Source organism: Rhinolophus ferrumequinum, chromosome 9 (assembly GCF_004115265.2).
Source record: "Rhinolophus ferrumequinum isolate MPI-CBG mRhiFer1 chromosome 9, mRhiFer1_v1.p, whole genome shotgun sequence".
In the NCBI taxonomy this organism is placed as follows: domain Eukaryota; kingdom Metazoa; phylum Chordata; class Mammalia; order Chiroptera; family Rhinolophidae; genus Rhinolophus; species Rhinolophus ferrumequinum.
In genome coordinates, this window is record NC_046292.1 from 27,992,444 (window position 1) to 28,015,520 (window position 23,077).

At 47.6% G+C, this 23,077-nt stretch overlaps 2 protein-coding genes and 1 long non-coding RNA gene across 13 annotated transcripts in view; 1 reads left to right on the plus strand and 2 right to left on the minus strand.

Annotated features, from left to right (window-relative positions):
- Positions 1-178, minus strand: part of MYCL (MYCL proto-oncogene, bHLH transcription factor) — a 31,277-nt gene extending 31,099 nt beyond the window's left edge. For 6 of the 8 annotated variants that reach the window (XM_033113623.1, XM_033113622.1, XM_033113620.1 and 3 more), the window contains exon 1: positions 11-147. The gene's annotated coding sequence lies outside the window, so the exon portion shown is untranslated. Of the gene's footprint in view, positions 1-10 lie in introns of all 8 variants that reach the window. The other 2 variants (XR_004423803.1, XR_004423802.1) reach the window with 1 other exon arrangement.
- Positions 179-362: 184 nt separating this feature from the next.
- MFSD2A (MFSD2 lysolipid transporter A, lysophospholipid) lies at positions 363-11,337 on the plus strand. Of its 3 annotated transcripts, none has more exons than XM_033113605.1 (14): positions 363-592; positions 2,033-2,164; positions 3,623-3,747; positions 6,596-6,719; positions 6,846-6,924; positions 7,155-7,312; positions 7,778-7,868; positions 7,967-8,088; positions 8,300-8,383; positions 8,954-9,037; positions 9,129-9,241; positions 9,646-9,789; positions 9,881-10,057; positions 10,856-11,337. In XM_033113605.1, the coding sequence occupies exons 1-14, from the start codon at positions 500-502 to the stop codon at positions 10,917-10,919; spliced, it is 1,590 nt and encodes a 529-aa protein (XP_032969496.1). In that variant the 5' UTR covers positions 363-499; the 3' UTR covers positions 10,920-11,337. The 3 variants fall into 3 exon arrangements, with proteins under 3 accessions (XP_032969496.1, XP_032969497.1, XP_032969498.1); XM_033113606.1 differs by having other exon boundaries at positions 2,036-2,164; XM_033113607.1 differs by lacking the exon at positions 363-592 and adding an exon at positions 904-1,719.
- Positions 2,195-23,077, minus strand: part of LOC117026675 (uncharacterized) — a 50,515-nt gene continuing 29,632 nt past the window's right edge. The window contains exons 2-3 of one of the 2 annotated variants that reach the window (XR_004423804.1): positions 17,774-17,859; positions 2,195-3,206 (exon numbers count right to left, since the gene is read on the minus strand). This is a non-coding gene — a long non-coding RNA (uncharacterized LOC117026675). Of the gene's footprint in view, positions 3,207-14,308; positions 15,476-17,773; positions 17,860-23,077 lie in introns of those variants that run through there. The other variant, XR_004423805.1, reaches the window with a different exon arrangement.

Consider the following 23,077-nt stretch of genomic DNA (forward strand, 5'->3'; position numbering starts at 1 on the left):
GAAAACTCACCCTGGGAGGCCACTGGCAGGTCACTTTCAGCCTCAGGCCTCAGTTTCTTCGTGTCAGGTGGGTCTGGCCTTCTCCCGGGTTGCGTCGAGCAATCGCGGCGGGATACCCGCTCCAGGCTTTGAGAACGTGGCTCAAAAGAAAAAAAGCCCGGAGGCGGGTTTGGCAGGCTCGAGGGCCGGCGGGTGAGCGGATTGGCTGGAGGCGAGGCAGCAGCGCTCCAGGATTGGCCGAATCCGCGAGGGCGGGGCCCAATCTTTAAGAAGCGCGAGGGGGCGCGCCGGGAGTGTGCGCGGACCAGCCTGGTTTACTTGTGAGTAGTGACTGTGGTGACTGCGGTGGCTGTGGCGGCGGCGGCGGCGGCGGCGGCGGCGGCTACTATCGCAGCCGGGGCGGAGCGGAGGCCGGCGGAGCGGAGGCCGGCGGAGCGGAGGCCGGCGGAGCAGAGGAGCATCCCGGCATCCAGGTCCCAGGCGGCGTGGCCCGCGGGTCATGGCCAAAGGAGAGGGCGCCGAGAGCGGCTCCGCAGCGGGGCTGCTGCCCACAGGCATCCTACAAGCTGGTGATCGCCCGGCCCAAGTGAAGGTGAGGGCCTGGCACCCCGGGTGGAGGGGAAGGGGCGGGGGGCAGGCTGATGGGGACGTCGAGATGTAAGCTTGATTCTGGGACACCTTGGGCTTCCCCGGACAGGCGGGCCCAGGGTCAGGAGGGAGCCCGGAGCTGCCCTGGGGCTAGGGGGTGATGGAGAAGGTTTGTAGACGCGGGCGCCCTTTTTTGCCTACTCCACTCCTCATCTCCGCGGAGCGGCCACGCCGCCCGCAGCTCCACGCGGTGCTGGGCTCAGCAGCCTAGCTGGTTTCTGTTCTTCTGTGACACGCGGCTTAAAAGCCAGAGAAACCCTAGAAGGCAGAGAGACCCCCGAAATCTAGATAAAGCCCCTTGGTTCCTCATTTCTCACCTCCTACTTTCCACCCCCACACGCCTACGCTTGCGCCTCAACTCTGTGAGGGCCGCTCAAGTTCATTCATAAGAACAAGGGCTCTGCTCTTAAAGGAGCTGCATTCCTCAGGCGTTTGTGTGAGAGTGGGTGTTGGGGCTCACGCCCATGCTTTGTCGGTCTTGACCTTCGGGGCCATCCCCAGCTCTCTGGACGTAATAAAGGACAGAATGAAATCAGGTGGCCCCAAGAAGGGATCCCAGCAAATAGATTTCTGCCTGGGAGGTGACTGCCCTTTCCTTTTAATTTTATTAGCTGATCCTTGGGAGGACCCCGAGTAAGCAATTAAGCTGCTGCCATGAATGAGTAATCTCTGCTTTCCCTGGGCAACCTCAACCTCCCCAATGCCTCATCCAGAGAGAGCCCAGTCCTACACCTAGAGGCCTTTCCTCCCCTCTCCAAGGTTCCCTAGATGCTGAGGGAGGGTAGGGTAGCTTCTGGGTTTGCCTGAGTCTCTAGCTGCCTACAGGGGCCAGGGACACTCTGGGACAGATGGAAGGAACAGCTGTGCCTGCAGCCAGCTGGGCTGGGCCCCTACAACTCTCTAGAGCCCTCACCCAGTAGGCAGGTGGGTCCTGGCCTCTGAATCAGGGCAGGAACTGGGGCTGGGCTTAGGAAGCTCTTGGCAGCAAGAGGATATTCAGGTTGTGGCAGTTGGTGCTGGATGGGGACAGGTCCACTGCTGGAACATGCTGCTCCTCCAACTTGGAAAAGAGTATGGCTGAAGCCTTGGTGGGGGGGGGAGTTTTTTAGGGATGGTGGGCTGATAAGATTCTGGGGGGAGTGGAGTTGGTTGGGTGGGTGGAGGGAGTAGCTTAGGGGCAACTTTCTCAGTATGGATTCTCCTTTTCTAGGTTCCTAAGAACAGAGAATACCTTTCTTGTGAGAAGTTCCCCTGGGTGGGAAGATGGCAAGGCATACTTGTTCCTCCTGGCAGAGTTGGTTGGAGGGATGGTCCTGCCTCTGGAAATTTCTAGGGTGGAGGCCAGGATCGTGGCTCTCTTTTCATCTTTTTCTCTTCTTCCCAGAAGGAACCGAAGAAGAAACAACAGTTGTCCATTTGCAATAAGCTTTGCTATGCCGTTGGGGGGGCCCCCTACCAGGTGACAGGCTGTGCCCTGGGGTTCTTCCTACAGATCTACCTGTTGGATGTGGCACAGGTGAGTGTACTGAGCCCGCCAGGGGCTCCTGCAGCATCCCGAGGTGGGACTGACTAGGGACTCCCGGGTAGCTTGATTCAGTTTTCTCCATTTGTGAGATGGGATTGGGAATTCCTACTTTGCTGCCTCTTAGAGTCACAGTGGATGAGAAATAAGAAGGCTTTGGAAAGTATCCAGAAGGGGAGTTTATCCATCCCAGGAGTTTTAGCTGGCAAGGTCAGGCAACTCCTCCTTGCCTGGCAAGGGTTAGGCGGTGGTGTGAGGGAGAATGAAGCCCGCTGGTGATGTTCCTAGAAGAGACTGGTACACTATGTCCCCAACTGGACAGCAGTTAGCTGATTTGTCTCTGGTCTTGGTGGGTGTTTCCAGGCATGTGGGTGAAGTGCAACCCATTTTCACCTGAGGAGCATAGGCATGTCAGGGGGCCTGCAAGTGCTAGGCTGAGTTACGGTGCCCCAGTACCCAGGGTCTTTGACTGGGACGGGTACTGAAGACGAAGCAGGGCTCCTCTGTGCTTTGAGAAGCTTTGGCCAGCAGCCTGGCATCCTTGTCTGGATGGGAGAGGGGGGCTGAACGGCCACAGCTCTCGGGGCTCGCACATTGGCCATCTTGTCTATTTAGCATCTGACTTCGCAAGCAGGGCATCTTCGTTGTATCCATTTATAGATGGGGAACACTGAGCCCCAGAAAGCACAAATGGCATTGTTCAGCAGCTAATGTTTAAGGAACTTTTACGGGTTGGACCCTGCGTGGGGTTCAAATAATAGAAACCTGCAGCTAAAGTGTAAAACTATGTTGTAGTGAGTGTTAGAGTTGGAAAAATCGGATTAGGGAGACGCCATGTGGGAGAGGCCACCAGTTTCCTAGCTTCCTGGAACCATAGCAATAGTAGAGCCTTGATGGATGGAAAAATCCAGAGAAACTATCTCTTCAGGCCCAGAAGGTTTGGGGGGAGGGAATAGCTTGAATGGGTAGTGACAGGCCACTTTTTAAAAAAAACATCTGTAGGTTCCTTTTTCCACGTCCAAGATAGAGCTGGACCCTGTAAGATAGGAATCATAACTGCCATTATACAGATGGGAGGTGCACTGTAGTCACCCAGCAAATGCTAATTCTGGTATCAGGTGGTTTGGGGCTCAGGGCTGTGAAAGGGAGGCAAGGAAATATTCCGGATTCATTCTAAGTCATTTATTCTGAGTGTTTTCAAGGGCAAGTGAAAGGGAGGATGTAAGGGACAGTTCTGGGAAAGTTTCGCAGAAGGCACACAGTGCTACTGCAATCAGAGAACTATTCTTGTCATTATTAGCAAGGCAAGTGGAGATGCTTAAGGCCTGGGAGCAGTATAGGCTGCCAAGAGCCTGGATGAAGTGGGGAGGGAGCCCCTGCTTTTGCCTACCAGTGAGGGCTGAGGTGGGTGGAAAGATGAAGGGGTCATCTTTTGCCTATTTCCCATTCCAGGTGGACCCGTTCTATGCCTCCATCATCCTGTTTCTGGGCCGAGCTTGGGATGCCTTCACAGACCCCCTGGTGGGCTTCTGCATTAGCAAATCCTCCTGGACCCGTCTGGGCCGCCTTATGCCCTGGTGAGTAGAAGAGATTCCTTCGAGATAGCAGAAGGCAGGGCTTCTGGTATGTCTACTACCCTTCATTTTTTCCATCTGTTTTGTCACAGGCTGGGGGGTGAAAAGGACTGACGCAAAAACCTGAGTGTCGAAATCCCAGTTGAGGCCTCAGCTGCCCCAGACAAGGGCCGTGGGACACCCTGCCAGTTCATTCCCAGACTGGCCAAATTGTTAGTGAGCAGCTTACCCCGGCCCAGGCCCTATTGCTCCCCAAGGTCCATTCCCTTCAGTGAAGCTGGAATTCTAACTTCTCCCACTTAGTCTCTTCCCATAGTGGCAGAAGTAGTACTGCATAGTGGTTGAAAGGTTACACTCTGAAGCCAGCCTGCCTCCATTTGAATAACAGCTTCACCCCTTCCAGCTGTGCAACCTTGGGGAGGTCACTTAATATCTCTGAGCCTCGAGTTTCTTCATCTATAAAATGGGGATAATAATATGCCTATCTTACAGGGTTGGGGTGAGAAATGTTTTGTTTTCTTTTGTGTAAAGTACTTAGAACAGTGGCTGGTACATATTAAGTAATATATAATTTGGCACCCCTTCAGATGGCTCCTAGTGGGGCAAGAGTGGAAGGCAATACCAAGAATGAGATAGCAGACCCATAACCTCTGGCCCCTTGGTACAAAGCCTACAGTACTCAGCCTCAGGCTGTTTGGCAACTTGAGGCGAGGTGGTGCTACAAATCAGACAGTAAAGGGAGACACGCAGCACAGGCTGACTGGCTGGAACTTTGGTTCCCTCCAGGACATCCTGCTTGGTAGTGGTGGGGGACGTACTTCTTTCATCTCCAGCCCATCCAGGCTCAAGTGGGCGCCTTCCTGCCCCAGGGGTGCCCATACCTGGTCTCCGGCCTTCAAAGCTCTTCCCACAGCCCCCGCCCCCCATAGCTTCCTTTCCCACGAGGGCCCCCTCCCACCTCCCACTGCAATCTTGCCAGTGCCTGGCTAAGGCCCAGGTTAGGGCCTTTGATCCAGGCTTTAGGGCCAGCGGGCAGGACAGCCTGCCTTACCTGGGCAGGCTGTTCTGGGCTCCCAACTGGCAGCTAGAGCCACTCGTGAGGTTGGACCCTGTACCCGCCTCCCTGGCAGCCTGTGGGAGGCGGGGCTCTGTTGCCACATCTCCTCATGTGGCCCAGCCAATGGGAGGCGGCTGCTCTGGCCAGGCCAATGCGGCAGCAGTCCGGGTTACTCCCAGTCACTTTCATTCCTCATCGGCTGCTTACGCTGCTGCTTACGAAGAGAGGATGGAGTGTTTGACAAAGGCTGACGCCCTTGTTCTCTGAGGAGACACGTGGATTTGGGAGGGGTGAAGGAGGGCAGGGAGGGAGAGCAGGGGAGGCCCTCCCTGTGGCTTCTCCCTGGGCAGGTGTGGCAGCCAGCTTGGTGAAGTTGCTGAGGCCCTTCCGGCTGGTTTCTGATTTAGTACATGTCCTTACCTGTCTGGGTGGTAACTCCTGGTGATACCTCTGGTACAAGGGTTACCACCACCCTTGTATCTGAGGGCACACTGGACCTCTTGTAGGCTGTAATGCCTTATAGTATATGTGACCTCCCTGTCCATACCAGTTAGCACCTGGGCCCCTCCTCAGGCCTGGGACCTGGCACCCCTTCTGTCAGTGTAGGAAGAGGCTGGGCGTTTCCGGGTTTGTGAGTCCTGTGGCTCACTCTTCTTCCAGGCTTTAGACCAGATGTGCCCTCAGCCAGCAATTAAAAACCCCTTCAGACCAGGAAGACTGACAGACACTTTCTCTGGAATTCCCAAGACCATCTGGTGAGAGGCAGGGTGTCAGCAGGGTCACACGGGGAGGCTGAGATGCAGCAGGGCTGGACCTAAGGTCCGATTTCCAGCCCAGCGCGGTCCGTAGCTCCCTGGCTGTGGCCTGTATTCTCCCCCTGAGCTTTCCTGGTGTGATGATCACAGCAAACACTGTGTCCCAAGCACTGTTCTACATTTTAATGTCAACTTATTTAAGTCTCAAACTACTTCAACCGTAGGACATAGAACCAAGGTCCTTACACTGGCCTGGAAGGCCCCAAACAACCCATTTCCTCTCCAACGTCATCTCCTAATTCCATCTCCCAGGCTCACTCCAGCCCAGCCCCACTGGCCTCCGTGCTATTCCTCATACCTTCTGGGCACCTGTCCTACCTGAGGGTGCTTACACTGTCTGTCCCCCTTGTCTGGCACATTCTTGCCTCAGATGTCTGCAAGGCCACTTCCCTCTTCTCATTCAAGCCTTGGCACAGATGGCACCTCAGTGAAGGCTGGCCTGTCTACTTGGTTGTGAATTGTGTCCCCATACTCCTAGTCCCCATTTAGCCGGCTTTATTAATCACCTCATAATTGTTTATATGACTTTTTTATTGTGATTATATATATATAATATATGTGTGTGTGTATATATATTATATATATATAATATATATATATATATATAACAAATTTACCATTTTAACCATTTCTAAGTGTACAATTCAGTGGCATTAAGCACATTCACATGGTTTTGAAACCATTACCATTATCTACCTCCAGAAATTTTTCATATCATCCCAAACTGAAATTCTGTTCCCATTAAACAATAACTCCCCAGCCCCTGGCGACCACCATTCTACTTTCTGCCGCTAGGAATTTGACTACTCTATACCTCATGTAAGCAGAATCACACAGCATTTATCCTTTCGTGCCTGGCTTATTTCAGTTAGCATAATGTCCTCAAGGTTCATCTGTGTTACAGCACGTGTCAGAATTCCCTTCCTTTTTAAGGCTGAGTAATATGTACACATGTAACGTATGTCCTCCCCTTCCTTAGGATCATCTTCTCCACGCCCCTGGCCATCATTGCCTACTTCCTCATCTGGTTTGTGCCTGACTTCCCACAGGTCCAGGTCCTGTGGTACCTGCTCTTCTATTGCCTCTTTGAGACACTGGTCACGGTGAGTATGGGTACCTAGCTATCAGGGCAGGGGTGAGGGCATTCCCTGGGGCCTTCAGGGTTGGTGCCCGAAGCCACATCTGTCTGTCCATCGTCTGACTGGCCGAGGGCCTCTCTTCCATGCCAGTGTTTCCACGTTCCCTACTCAGCTCTCACCATGTTCATCAGCACAGAGCAGAGTGAGCGAGATTCGGCCACTGCTTATCGTAAGTGTCTCCCCAGCCCGCTGATCCTACCCACCAAGAAGCCTGGGGCCCCTGGAGAGCAAGGCCATGAGTTCAGTCCAAGGTGCCCTCTGCTCTACCACCCTATAGCGACCCGACTTGGAGCTGCTACCATCACCTGGGGCTAGAATTGAGCATCTATCCATGTGACCTGCCTCCCTGGGGACCACAAGCCATGGGTCCCCTCCAAAGGACCTTCTTTTCCTGTTCAGGGATGACTGTGGAGGTACTGGGCACAGTGCTGGGCACAGCGATCCAGGGCCAAATCGTAGGCCAAGCGGATATACCTTGTCTCCAGGACCCCAATGGCTCGGCAGTGACCTCGGAAGGTGCCAATCGCACACACAGCACCACCTCACTCAGAGAAACGGTGAGGCCCTTGGCAGAGCAAGGGTTTGGGGAAAAGAGGAACGATGGGGTAGTTTGTAGTCATTCCCAAAATAGTAATCATACTAGTGTCTGTTAAATGTTGGGCATCTGATATACAAACTGTTAATGTGCCCACTTCGCAGATAAGGAAACTGAAGCATAGAGAGGCTACACAATTTGCCCAGGGTGACAGAGTTAGTGAGTTCTAGAAACTAGATTGAGGGAGATTTGGACTGCGGCTCTCAGACTCCACAGCCCGGCTTCTTAACATCTTGTTCCTCTGGACTTTGGCCAGCCTTGGGAAACTGCAGCAGGCCCAGGATGATTCTCCCATTTCACAGATGGAGACAGTGAGGCCCCAGAAAACAAGGGACTGGTCTAAGGTCATTGAGTGGAGCTGCTGGAAGTTGGGAGGAGATCACACTGACTGTCTCTCTCTCTCTGTTGCCTTTATCCCCCTTTATAGCAAAACGCATACCTGCTGGCAGCAGGCGTCATTGCCTCCATCTACATTGTGTGTGCGGTCATCCTGGTGCTAGGTGTGCGGGAGCAGAGAGGTGAGAAGCCCTGGGGAGGTGGGCAGACCCCAGCACAAATAGCTTTGTCCCTCTGCCTGGACCTCTGCTTTTTCTTCACTGTCCCTTCTGGTCCCCAGAACCCTATGAGAGTCAGCAGGCTGAGCCGATATCCTACATTCGGGGCCTCCGGCTGGTCATGAGCCATGGCCCATATGTCAAGCTTATTGCTGGCTTCCTCTTCACCTCCCTGGCTTTCATGGTGAGTGGGGGCCTGACACACTCAGTCTGGGGTGGGGGTGTGCCCTGGGAGGAGGTAGGCCAAGGACTCAGGATGTGACAAGCCTGAGGGACAGGTGGAGTTGGGGGACGGGTGAGCAGAGGTCCCTGGGGCATGGGTAATGTCTTGGGAGACTCAGCTCCAATCACATCTTTCCTTGTGTTTCCTTCCCTCTGCCTTGCTCCCCCCACAGCTGGTGGAGGGGAACTTTGCCTTGTTTTGCACCTACACCTTGGGCTTCCGCAACGAATTCCAGAATCTCCTCCTGGCCATCATGGTGCGTGCGGGACCCCGTGGGTGGATAGACAGCCTGGGCTGAAGTGGCATAGGCTGCGAGATGGTTCTTTGGAGAGTCAGAGTCCCACACTGCCCCAAGGTCATGAAGAGATGAGGGAGGTTTTTCAGAATATTTGGTTGGATCTGACCTACAGTTACTTAGGTAGGACTGTGAAAGAGTTTGGGTGCATATATCAAATCATTATGTTGTACCCTTAAACTAATACAATGTTATATATATGTCAGTTATATCTCAATGACACTGGGAGGAAAAAAAGAAAGAGTTTGCTGTTAGATGTTCAAGTAGAGAGCATAGCAAGAGCAAAGTAGTGGAGGCCAGGAACTTTGGAACTTTGGCTCAGTTGTGCTCAGAGAAGGCAGAAGATGAGATTGGGACCTGCTCTCAGCCCGCCTTGGGAGCCACCAAAGGTGGCTGTCAACTTCCTTACTGTCCAGATAATGTCATCTGGCTCTCTCAGGCAGGGCTGGGAGCGCCTTTGGGGTCCTGGAAAGGGCAGGAGGGGTTCCATGGCTCGAACCCACTTCCCTCACCCACTTTGTCCATCCACAGCTCTCGGCCACATTCACCATTCCCATCTGGCAGTGGTTCCTAACCCAGTTTGGCAAGAAGACAGCCGTATACATTGGGATCTCAGTGAGTGGGGCTGAAGGGACAGCACCTCGGCTGGGCTGGGGGGTGCTGGTGGGAGCTTCTCAGCTGACTCATCTGCACCCCTCTCCTCTAGTCAGCAGTGCCATTTCTCATCTTAATGGCTCTCATTGAGAGGAACCTGATTGTCACATACGTGGTAGCTGTGGCAGCGGGCGTCAGTGTAGCAGCTGCCTTCTTACTACCCTGGTAAGTATATAGGCACCCTGGGTATGTTCCCCAGTCCCCCACCCCCACTTCTGAAGCTCCCTGGAGAATTCTATGGCGGCTTCTCCACTTGCAGGCCATTTCTGTGGGTCCAGTTAGGGCAGGTCTTCCAGTAAAGTTGTACAGGTTGCGAACTGTGCAAGAAAACCTAATCAGGTGGAAAATGGGGGCTTAAGTCCGGTCTGCACTCTACTGACCCAGCTGAGCAGAGAGGGTTACGTCATCATGCAGGGCCTTCGTTTCTTATTCACATGAAGTTCCCTCTCCTCACTGAGCTGTGTGCCCATGGGCCTCGTCTTCTCATTGACACAGAGGTACCAAATGGGCTAGTGGGGATTTGGGGTTGCGAAGTGGGGGGTCCTCACGGCTGCCGCCACTCCATCTAGGTCCATGCTGCCCGACGTCATTGACGATTTCCACTTGAAGCAGCCGCACTCCCGTGGAACCGAGCCCATCTTCTTTTCCTTTTACGTCTTCTTCACCAAGTTCGCGTCCGGAGTCTCACTGGGCATCTCCACCCTCAGTCTTGAGTGAGTGGGGTGGGGGCCTGGGGCAGTGCTGGGCAGGTATAGATCCTCCGTACCCCCTCCTCACCACTCCCCTTCCCATTGCTTCCCACAGCTTTGCTGGGTACCAGACCCGTGGCTGCTCCCAGCCGGCACAAGTCAGGTTTACGTTGAAGATGCTGGTGACAATGGCTCCCATCGTCCTCATCCTGCTAGGTTTGTTGCTCTTCAAGCTGTACCCCATTGACGAGGAGAGGCGGCGGCAGAACAAGAAGGCCCTGCAGGCTCTGAGGTGAGAGCAGGGAGGGGAACAGGAGGTAGAACAGGTGCCTCCTGTGACTACGTCCAGACTTCTCTCCCACATGTCTTCCCTTGATGGCTCCTCCTCTGCCCCTTCCCTCTGCTGATTTATAATAGTGGCAGCTGACATTTCTTGAAAACTCAGCTGCATGCCAGGTACTGCGCAGGATGGTTTTACATTTTAATGAATAATTTACCAAGTGCTTATTGGCAGCCTACTGTGTGGCAGGCATTGTTCTAGTGAATGAAACAAACAAAAATCCCTGCTCTCAAGGAGTTTACGTTTCAGACAAAGTGCATTCATGGTCTCCATAACAACAACCCTAGGTATCAGAGTCCTGTGATTCTCTCTGCAGATGAAGAAACTGAGGCTTAACCAGGAAGGGTGACTGGCTCAGCCGATGGAGGGTCAAGCTGGGTTTGAGCCCTGGCATTCTGACTTCACCACTTGCATTCTTCATGGCTTTCCTGACATGCAGGACCTCAGGTGTGGCCTGAGCCCTGCCTTTCAGGAGATCAGAGGGCAGGGGAGTGAGTCATGCCAGCTCATCAGCCAGCCCAGGCCAGAGCATAGTCCTGGGGCTTGTGATATGTTGTGGGCAGCAAGAAGAGTGGACAAACCAACTAGCAGTTTCTGGGCTGGGAGAGGGAGTGAGCAAACTATATATGTCCTGTGGTTTGCCGACAGCTGTCTAAGACTGCCCACCAAGATCCCGTGAGGAATGATGCAGGTAGGGGCAAGGGAGGGGCAAAGATGCTTCTTCCAACCCATTTCCTTTGGTTCTTGCAGGGAAGAGGCCAGCAGTTCAGGCTGCTCTGACACAGATTCTACAGAGCTGGCCAGCATCCTCTAGGACCTGCGATGTTGCCTGAAGCCACCATGCATAGGGCCTGTGTCACCAGGCCACATGAGGAATCCAGACCTGCTTGACTGCTCACTGAACAGCTGGTCTTCAGGTGCCAGGAAGGGAGCCAAAGACTTGAGAGTAAGCGGCCCAGGACGACAACGGTGCCTACCTTGGGGCAGGCTATTCATACAGCCACCTGCCTCTCCTCTCCCTGAACATGGGGTCGAGCCCTGGGGTTGCTACTGTGAATACGCCAAGGACTGATCGGGCCTTGCCCGGGACACTAATGTAGAAACATTTTATATGGAGACTAATTAATAACTTAATGACTGTGTACATAGCAGTGTGTGTGTGTATGTATATGTCTGTGAGCTATTAATGTTATTAATTTTCATAAAAGCTAGAAAATGGAGCTGCCTGTTTCTGTCTTTGTTCTTGGCCACTGTGCCAAAATTCAGATAGTGAGAGGGAGCCCTGAGCTGAAGGGGCCTTGGGTGGGGAGAATGTGTCTGGAGGTGTGATAACAGCGTTAGCTAACATTTACTAAACACCTACCTGTCCCTGGCACGGTGTGGAGGCTTTACATTCACTTTGCTGGTGTTCTTACTTAATCTTGGAAACCGTCTTGCTAAGTCAGGACATGTCCCCATTTTAAAGATGAGGAAACTGAGCTCCAGTGTCAAGAGGGACTTGGCTACCATCAAATAGCCAAGCGTGACCTAAGTGGGGCTGTCTCAAGGGGCAGGGGGGCAGGAATGGCTTTAGAGAGGCGTGCTGGAGCCAAGACACATTGCACCTATGTCTGCAGGGGGACCAGAGGCCAGATGTGCATTCCAGGGCTAGGCAGGCGGCCTGCAGAAGGGGCTGCATCTAGCTCTGGGGCTGTGAGACTCCATGTCAGGACTGTGAGACTCCAATACGTTAACCACCAACCTCTGCTCTTCTGTGTCTGAGAACGACCAACATACTGTCAGACAGATGTCTGCTCTGCCCAGAACGCCGTGCTTCCCGCCGTGTGGGCCTGGCTGTGCTGCGGCAGGTTCTGTGGGACTGAGGCCCTGTAGGGTCGTAGAGACCTGAGATTCTTTCTCCACAACTGTTAATGACAGTGTTGGAGGGTGAGAATGTACCTGGCTGTGTGTGTGTGTGTATGTGTGTTGAAGAGAGGTGCTGGTGAAAACCACCTCTGGAAGGGTGGAGGGTGGCCGGGGGAAGGCCTAGTTTGTAGCATTTGCCTATTTCTACGGTATAAATACTCCTACGATAGCCAATTTCAAGTTACCAATGGTACTATCTTGCAAAATTCCTGAAAAGTTAACACTTGGCTCTTGCAAGCGGGTAGGAGCCTGCCTCTGCACATCAATGGCTTTCACACGTGTAAGCCAGCCTCCAAAAATCGCAAAAGCAAAGCTGTCAGGATCAGCAGCTACCAGCCCAACGTCTTTATGTTCTAGATGGATAAATGAGGCCCCGAGAAGAGAAGCAGACTCTTTTGGCTGGGGTTTTGACTTTGCGTGTAGGGCTCCATTTTTTGCTAATGAAGTCCTGCCAAGCCACTTTTATAAATTTATACAGTGTTACCAACAAGCACTTAATAGATATCAATTCAATTGGTCAATTATAGCCACCAAATCCAGTTTCTTAAAATATTTTTAATTTCCTAAACCACTCAAGCTTGCTTTATTCCCCATCCCTATAGTTACTTACCAGGTCTTATCTTCTCTCACTTGGATGATTATACTAGCATCTTCACTGGTCTCTGTCTTTGATTTGATCTCACAGTTTTCTGAAAACTATCCAAGATAACCAGGTACTCTTCTGTTTAGAAACCCTTCTGTGAGTCCCCATTGCCTTCAGGAGGAAATCCAAAACCCCTGCTGACCTCGCCAGCCCCAGATCTAGATGCAGCCCTTTCTGCAGCCTACCTCCCTGGACCTGGAATGCACATCTGGCCTCTGGTCCCCCTGGCAGACATAGGTCCAATGTGTCTTGGCTCCAGCACGCCTCTTTAAAGCCATTCCTGCCCCCCCCCGTGTCTCTTGGGGCAGCTCAAAAGTCCATTCCCCCTTTATTGTGGTCTCCCACACCCAGTCCAGGGCCAGGCATGGAGGGGTGAGTGGGACTTGTGGTGCTAAATAAATGTGAGCTATGAGAAGAGGGCTTTGTGAGCCAGACCCAATTCCTAATGACCCAATATGATGGTTCTCACTTGGTCTCAGTTTCCCCAACTATACAATGGGGATTTGGAATTGAAAACCTTTGCCTCTCTCCAGTTTCATGCTAATAGAAAATAGCTCTCCTTTTCAAAGGCAAACTGCCCTCCCCCATCCCCCAGGTTGCGGGATAGTTTGGGTACACATGAGGGAAGTGGGAAAGCAGTCTAGGATCCCAGACACCCCTTGGGTTATTGGCTACTCCAGGTCCCTTCTGGACATCTCGGACCTGCTCATCCTTTGGGAGAAGTGCTGTGTCGACTTCCTCTATACTTGGATCCAGCATTATTATTAAAACTCTGCCTCTCCCTCTTGACTGTCCTGCTACACTCAGCAAATCCCCCTCACATCCCCAATCCCTGCTAAAGACCAGATGTGGCTTTGCTTCCACCTGCTGGAAGGAAGGGGCAATATCTTTCAACATTGCAAAGAAGGAATTCCAAATCTATCATTGACTGGCTCAATGATTTTGGCTATCCATTTATTGAACAAATATTTATAATGGGCCTACTATGTGTTATGCACTGGCTAGGCTCTGAACATAGAGTGGTGAACAAAATAAAGCTTACATTCTCAGTAGGGACCAATGGCAAATAAATGGACATACGAGGATGGACAATTAAGTTCGCAAACTCATTCTAGAAAAAGTGCTACATACCTCATTCCTGAATATCACTATGGTCACCTTTGAAGTACTCCCCTTGGGAAGCTATGCACCAACTCCAGAACCTAGTCCACCCTTCAAAGCAATTTTGGAATTCTTTTTCTGGAATGGCCATCAGAGCTGTCGTCGTATTATCCTTAATGTACTGAATGTCATCAAAATGTCTTCCTTTCAATATTTCTTTTATCTTCAGGTAAAGAAGTCACTGGGGACCAGGTCAGGTGAGTAGGGAGGGTGTTCCAATACAATTATTTGTTTACTGGCTCAAAACTCCCTCACAGACAGTGCCGTGTGAGCTGGTGCATTGTCGTGATGCAAGAGCCATGAATTGTTGGCGAAAAGTTCAGGTCGTCTTTTTCACGCAGCCTTTTTAGCACTTCCAAATAGTAAACTTGGTGAACTGTTTGTCCAGCTGGTACAAATTCATAATGAATGATCCCTCTAATATCAAAAAAGGTTAGCAACATGGTTGCAACAAGTTCGTGAACTTAATTGTCAGACCTTGAATACATAAGATAATTTCAGATTATAATAAGCACCATGAAAAAAAGAAGCAGGGTGATGTAATAGAGGGAACTTGTGTGGAGGCTATTTTAAATTGAGAAAAGAGTGTTCTGAGAAAGTGATGTTTGTCTTGAATCACAAAGAGAATTGGCATTCAAACAAAGGGCTTCCAGGAAAGTGTTGCAGGTAAAGGAGACAGTGCAAAGATCCACAGGTAGGAAAGAGCTTGTCGTATCTGAAGTACTGAAAGGAAACAGTGTGGCCAGAGTGTAGTGAACAGGAAGGCAGGTGGTCTGCGGTGCGTTTGGAGAGGCATACAGGTACTAGATCATCTAGGGTCTTGCTGCCCACGGTGAGCGTTCCAATTTTATTTTGAGAACAGCCAAAAAGCCATTGAAGAGATTTAAACAGAATAATGATTTACTTTTTTTTTTTTAACGAAGGCAGAGGCAGATGGTGCAGGGCTTTGTGGCCACGTTAAACCTTTTGCTCTTTATCCTAAGAGTGAAGCTATTGAGTTTTAAGTAGGAGAGTCAAGTGCTAGATCAAGATGGGGATAAAAAAAGAAGGGCTCTGTAGTAAATCTGATGGAAAGTAACCTCAGAGAGTGTCTGGTCATAAAATTCCTAACTGGACAGGTCATGGTGGGGGCCCAGGCCAACAAAAAGGTTATCTTTGCCTTAAGCAAGCCCTGTCCACTGTTCTTGTACATCTACGTTCACACACCTTTGAAATGCCAGAGTAATCCTCTTTTTCAGACCTCTGGGAGCTCTAACCACTCTCAAGGGAGCACATAATCTTAACTATGCGTAATCCCCACCTTGCTTTCTTCCACCTTCGTGTAACCTTCCTTAGCTTCCCCCTTAATTCCAAATGTATAAAAGGAACTGCAAAACTGTCATTCCCCACAGCACTTGATAGCTTGCTTCCCGGCATATGTCGGCAGTTTAGCTCAAATACATTCTGATAAAAATTCTCTGCAGGTTTGGACGTTGTTACATCAACAAAGAGTTTAGAAAGGCTATATCATCTGCTTTGTGGAGAAAGGACTGAAGGAAGTGAAAGTGGAAGCAGGATGGCTCCTGTAGAGGCTGCTCTTGCGATGCTTCTAGGCGACAAAGGTAACAGACTGGGGGGTGGCAGTGGAAATGGCAAGAGGACAGATTTGACAGCTGGTTGGCCTGGATAATAAAGTGAGGGAGAGGGAGAGAAAGAGAGAAATGAGAGTGATGCCTAGATTTCTAACTTGGGAAACAGAATGGCTCCTCAACTCAGTAACAGGGAGGACAGGAGGAGGAACAAGCGTGGGGGACAGAACAATTGATTCGTCACCTGTTTGTATCATTCGCATACGAAAAAAAGAAGAAATCACACTTAGAAATTCCACTCAGTCGGGAACAAGAATACATACTTTGACCACTATGACTATATATATCCTTTAATTGGAGGTATTAGCTGTTAACACAAATTCCGCCAAGTAAATGTAAAGATCTAATTGGCTTTATTGAACGAGCCATGAATTGGGCAGCACCCCATCTAGTAAATAGAAAGGCACTCCAAGGAGTTGTACAAAATGGAAGGCTTTTATAGACAGAAAGAAGGTGGGACAAGGAAGTCAAAAGTGGATTATTTCAGGCAAAGTTACCTTCCTTAGGGGAAGGCAGGAGGTCTTACAGGCAGATGACCTCACTAGTGTTATCAGGAAATTCCAGACGGATTGGCTTAAAATTCCACTCCTGGGAGAGGCTGACACTGCAATTACGTTAGGCATTTAGTCTTGGGGGAGCTTTCCACAAGTGACTCCATGTTGTTTCTTTTGAACATAGTCAATGCAATTAGACAAGAAATAAAAATTGGAAAGGAGTAGGTAAAATGATCTTTGTCAGTGATATGTTTGCATTCCAAGAGAAACCAAATTAATCAACTGAAAAACAATTATAAACAATAAAATTCAGTAAGGAAATGGGGTATAAAATATCCAAAAACCAATACCCTTCATATATACAAACTGAAATCAGTTAAAATTGCATTGTTCAACATGATAACCGCTGCTACATGTGGCTGTTTGAATTTAAATTTAAAATAATGAAAATTAAATGAAACCTTAAATTTAGTTTCTCAATAGCCACATATGATTAGTGGCTACCATATTAGTGTAGTTATAGAACATGTTTATCACTGCAGAAAGTTCTACTGTCCTGTGCTGAATTAGAAGACACGGTGAAAGAGAAGACCACGTTTATGAGATCAATAAAATACCTAGGTATAGGAAAAAACCAGTTCCTTGTCAAACCACATGGCTTAGGTTTTGGTTACAGGCCCCTGTCTGGACTTCTGCGTATTTCAGGTCACAGCCAAAGTAGCTTCTCTTTGGGAGCCTTCTCGGACTCTCCCAGGCAGAGTGACAGGTTCCTCCAGGCTCCCCCAGTACAACACACAGCTGATCCTCATTATTTGCAGATTCGGTACTTGTGAATTTGCTTACTTGCTAAAATGTGTTTGTAATCCCAAGAAGGGAGGCAGGAGAGAGCAGGGAGAAGAAAGAAGCAGCAATAACAGAGGGGATAGAGAGCCAGAGAAGGTGTTTTAGACCAGACCCAGAGCTTCCCCCTTTCTCTCCAAGGCAGCTGGGCAGTGTAGGGTGGGGCTCAATCTCCTGGGCAATCAAGGAAATCCTTGATTTCTGTGGCCTAAGGCCATTTCCATGGTGTGGCCCTAACAAGACCCAGCCCAGAGTGAACTCTGATTGCTCACATCCAGGAAATTGCCTTCTGCCTGGCAGAGATCCTGTTGAAACTGGCCTAGGTTGGGTGGACTGGGTCCCCACCCCAAAGTTTTCCAAGATGACTTGAACAGCTTGGAAGGAGTCTGGGATGTCTTGGGGTGATGTAGGGTGAGAGAAGAAGGGAGGGGACAAGACTGTCTGCCCTTCTAATAGTTCGTAAGAGATGGGGAATGAGACCTGGAGCCTCTGCTGTCTCCCACTTCAATCACAACAGTCATTCATCCCAGTACCTTCCTCTTCAGGACTCCCATGCAGCCGTGCCATTTCCTTTCCCTTCACTTCCACCAGGGTCTAGACTCTGGAGCTAGTTGCCCAGCTGTCTATGGCTGCCAGAAGATGGGCTTGGTCATCAACGTTAACACCAAGGGACAACATAGTGTGTGAGAGGACCTGTTCTACTCCCTGCTGTTTCTTAAAGGGGGAGGCCACAAGGGAAGAGACTTAGGTTGTCTAATTCAAGCCCCATCTGATGTTTGGATGCCTCTACAAGCACATCTGCCTTCTGCTCCTACCCGCCACCTTTGACAGTCCATTATGGTTCAAGTCAGCCTGTTCCACTTTTGGAGAAAGGTATAAAAAAACATATCCTCCTCATCTTGAAGGGAAACTCTGTCCTTCTGGCTTGTCCCCACAGATCCTGGATCTGCCTTCGTCATTTGCACAAAATACCCCCTCCCTCTGTCCCATCTCATACCTGCAGGGAGTTGAAGATAGATCCATGTCCCCAGAAATGGACTCGAGGCTTGGTTTCATTTTTCTAGGTACACTTGTTTTAATTTCCTGTAAAAAGTGCATTTTTTTGATTTTGTAATTTAAAAAGAAACTCCTTATTTTGAACTGTTTTATTAAGGTATAATTTTAGGAAAATGTACAAATCTTAACTGAATAGTTCGATTTATCTATATGCATACAGTTAGCCCTCCGTATCTGTGGGTTCTGCATCTGTTGATTCAAACAACCGAGGATTGAAAATATTCTAAAAAAACTTTCCATTGTTGCTGGCATGTACTATGTAGTTAGGTCTATTATGGTTGAGCATGTACAGACTTTTTTTTTCTTGTCATTATGCCCTAAACAATACAGTATAATAACTATTTACATAGCATTTACAGTGTATTAGGTATTATAAGTAATCTAGAGATGATTTAAAGTATGTAGGAGAATGTTTACAGGTTATATGCAAATACTGTGCCATTTTATTTAAGACACTTGAGCACTCGGATCTTGGTATCCATGGGGGTCCTGGAACCAATCCCCAAAGAATACTAAGAAACAATCGTACACCCCCATAAACCTCCACCCAAGACGTAGAATATTTTCAAGATATAGAATATTTTCATCTCCCTGGAAGGTTCCCTGTGCTCCATTTAATCAATACCCATTCCACCAGAGGTAACCACTATAATAGATCCCCTTATTAGTGGGGCATATATTTCAAGACCCCCAGTGGATGCCTGAAACCACAGATAGTACCGAACCCTATATACAATGTTTATTCCTATACATACATACCTATGATAAAGTTTAATTTATATATTAGACACAGTAAGAGATTAACAACAATAGCTAATAATAAAATAGAACAAGTATAACAATATACTGTAATGCAAGTTATACGAGTGGGTCTCTCTCATTCTCAAAATATCTTATTGTACTGTACTGACCTTTACACTTTTCGCTTAAAGCACCTTACAGCTTCTCTTTGGCATATCCGAATTGCCAGCATCACTACTCTTGTGCTTTGGGGCCATTATTAAATAAAATAAGGGTTACTTGAACGCAAGCACTGTGATACCATGATAGCTGATCTGATCACCGAGAGAGCTACTAAGTGACTAACAGGCAGGATCGCATGCAGCGTGGATACGAGGGACAAAGGGATGATTCACATCCTGGGCAGGATGGAGCAGAATGGCTCCATATTTTATCATGCTACTCAGACAGGCACGCAATTTAACACTTATGAATTATTTATTTCTGGAATTTTCCATGTAATATTTTCTGACTGTGGTTGACTATTAGTAACCAAAACCACAGAAAGTGAAACCACAGGTAAGGGGGGACTATTGTATTCTGGTTTCTATCACCAGAGATTAATTTTGCTCAGTCTTGAACTTCTTATGGATGGAATCATATAGTATGTATTCTTTTGTGTTGGGCTTCTTTCTCTTAGCACTATGTTTTTGAGATGTATCTGTGTGGTTCTTTGTATTAGTATTTTTTTTTCATTTTGATTATTGCTGGTAATATTCCATTTTATGAACACATCACAAATTGTTTTATTCTCCTATTGATGGATATTTGGATTTTGTCCAGTTTTTGGCTATTATGAATAAAGCTGCTATGTACATTCTGTACAAGTCCCCTGTGGATATATGGACTAATCTTTTTTGGGTATATGTCTGGGTGTGAAATTGTTGGATCATGGTGTGGATGTATGTTTGGCTATATAAGAAACTGCCAAATAACATATGAGAGTTCCAGTTACTCCACAGGCTCAGCAATCCTTGCTAATGACAGCTTTAAAAAAAAAGCCCTTCTGCTGAATGTATTAACCATCTCGTGGCTTTAGTTTACATTTTTTTGATGAGATATTATTTTAAGCACTCTTTCATGTTTATTGCCCATTTAAATGTCCTCTTTTGTGAAATGCTTGTTTAAGTCTTTTTGTTGTTTTGTTTTTTTGTTTTAAACTTTTATTTTTTTAAGTGCGTTTTTCCAGGATCCACCAGCTGCAAGTCAAGTATGTAGTTGTTTCAATCTAGTTGTGGAGGGCACAACTCACAGTGGCCCATGTGGGGGATCGAACCAGCAACCTTGTTGTTAAGAGCACCACACTCTAACCAACTGAGCTAACCGGCCGCCCCGAGTCTTTTGCCTTTTTGAATTGAACATTTGTCTTTTCCTTATTGATTTGTAGGAGATTTTTGTATATTCTGAATATGATTTATCAGTTTATACCTTGCCAATTGGCTTTCTTAATGATACCTTTTGATAATTTTAATACAATTTAGCAATTTTGTATAGTTCAGTACATTTTGTGATCTAAGGGAGAAATCTTTACTTACCCTGATATCAAAAAATTCTCCTATGTTTTTTTATTTTGAAGTTTGTTGATGTTTCTATATTTTGGTCTATGATTCATCTCAAATTAATTTTTGTGTATAGTTTGAGTTAAGGGTCAGTGTTCATTTCTCTCCACACATATCTAATTATTCCAACATCATTTACTTAAAGGTCATCCTTCCCCTACTTAATTATAGTGACACCTTTGCTTTAAGTCAGGAGGGTATATATGTGTGGATTCATTTCTGGACTCTTTATTCTATTCCAGGGATCTATTTGTCTATCATTGCTTTAAAACTGTCCTGTATTAATTATTATAGCTTCCTAGTAAATCTTGAAATCTGGTGATGTAAGTCCTCCAACTTTTTTTCATCAAAAGAATTCTTGGATATTCTAGGTTCTTTGATTAGCATATAAATCTTGGAATTAGCTTGTCAATTTACACATACACACACACACACACACACACACAGAGCTTGCTGGAAGTTCGATTGAATTGTATTGTGCATATAGACCAATTCGGAAAAAAATTGATATCTTAACAGTATTGAGTCTTTCAATTCATGAGCATGGAATATCTGTCTATTTCTGAGGTGATCTTTGATTTCTTTCAGAAATGTTTTGTAGCTTTCAGTGTTGAGGTCTTGCATGCGTTTCAATAGATTTATTCCTAGGTGTTTAATATTTTTCATGCAGTTATAAATTATATTGTTTTGTGTCATTTTTTCAGTTTTTTTCTTGCTAGTATGTAGAAATACATTTGTTTTGTATGTTGACCTTGTGTCCAGTAGTCTTGTTAAATTCAGTTATTAATTCTATGAAATGTCCATATATTTAATTTAAAAAACATCTTCGTTAATCTTCAAGTTTAAGTTAGGATTTTGATTATTTTTGAACATCCCATTCTTTGACCATCACCACTTATCTTTCTGGCTCACACTTTTGTATCCTCAATCCAATAACTTTTCACCCTCTTCAGGACATCTAGCCCATTGACCTGACCACATTTTATTATTCTTCACCTTGCCTACTTACCTACCTTAGGGTCCATGGTCTCATCACTATTTTTACTTCCCTGTTCCCTCTTCCCTCTATAGATCTTGCCTGAATACACTCCTGTTTAAATCCAAAACATGGTTGAGAAAAAAGACACAATGATATTGACTTGTTGCACTATAAATGGGCCTGTAATGCTATTCATTTCCATAGTCCATTTGTTCTCCCACTCTTAACCAACTATCTCATGCCCTCTGTCTCCTTACACCTCCCAAAGCCTCCTTTCATCCTCTTTCTCAACTGATGGTCTTGCTTCTTATTTCATTAGAAAGGCGATCAGAAGAGAACCTCTACATTGTACCACCACAGCAACCTGCCGCCAGCATTTCTACTCCTCTATTCAAGCATATTCTTTCTACAATTCTTTTATTTCTCTCTCTTGCATCTTCCATTGTTCCCTCTTTACTGATTCATTCTCAGCAGTTTACAAACATGCCATGTTATCTCCTATCTTAAAAACCAAATCAAACCAAATCTCTCCTCTGACAGGACACTTTTTTCTAGTTACCACCTTTCTCTAATGTACTTTATAGCAAAACATCTTGAAAATTTGATTGTATCCTCTCTCTACTTTCTCTACTCCCATTCTCTCTAGAACCCACTCCAATCCACTTACCCGAGCCACAGGGAATGCTGCAAAGGGACAGTATCTAGAGAGGGAAGATTGGACTCTAATCCAGTCAGGCTTTGTCCCCACTATTACACTTGTCAAAGCCACCAATGACCTCCATGTTGTAAATCCAATGGTCAGTTTTCAGTTGCTGTCTTTCTTGCCCCATCTGCAGCCCAAATGATCACTTCCTCCTTGGAACACTCACTTGACCTCTCAAGGACACCCTTCTGTTTTTGTGCTCTTCCTCCCTCAATGGCTTTTCCTCCCATCTTCCCAACCTCTATCTGGAGTGCCTAGGACCCAGTCTTCGACCTCTTCCCTTATCTACACTTCCTGTCTTGGTTGATACCCCTATGAGACGCAATGCCCCATTTTAATTTAACTTATTTTCTAAATGTTTTATCATAAAGAATTTCGAACATAAAAACAAAAATAGAACAGTACAATGTATTCCCATATACCTATTACCTGGATTCAATATTTAACAATCTTTCCCCCCATTTGCTTTACCTATCTTTTTCTCTTTTCTTTGCAAAACTATTTTAAAGCAAATCCCAGACACCGTGTGTTCATATATGCAGGCCCAGAGAAAAGCCCCGAGACTGAAAATCTACATCCTTAAGTGGAGGGCAGGGAAAGACCAAAGAAAGAGGCTGCCCCCATCACCCTGGTAACTCATACAATTTGTTTAGGGAAACTTACACACAAGCATGTGTTGGGCAACTGCAAAACGAAATGAATGCAGCTTGGCATGCCCCAAAGAACAAAAAGGGGTGTTGGGGAGAGACAGTGCCCAGTACTAGTACGTGAATACTACCAGGTACGGAAATTACCTCACATGCTTGACCAGGTCAGGACAATGGTCTGTTCCAGGCATGAGTGGCAGGCAGGCAGGGGAGGGGTGTTAATCTTTAGGTCAGAAAGAACATCAACTATGATCAGGCAGTCCCTAAGGGGGGTTTCAGTAAGCAGTCTCTTTCTTCTGGCCCGGGTTGAGCTCACGGTCTGGCAGTGGTCAAGTCATGGAACAGGTGGAACAGGACTTTTATTGAGGAACAGTGTGTACTTCCAGGACTTTTATTCCAAGTCAAGTTGTTGTCCTTTTGATCTTAGTTGTGGAGGGTGCTGTTCAGCTTCAAGTTGTTGTCCTTTCAGTCTTAGTTGTGGAGGGCGCAGCTCAGCTCCAGGTCCAGTTGCCATTGCTAGTTGAAGGGGGCACAGCCCACCATCCCTTGCGGGAGTTGAACCGGCAACCTTGTGGTT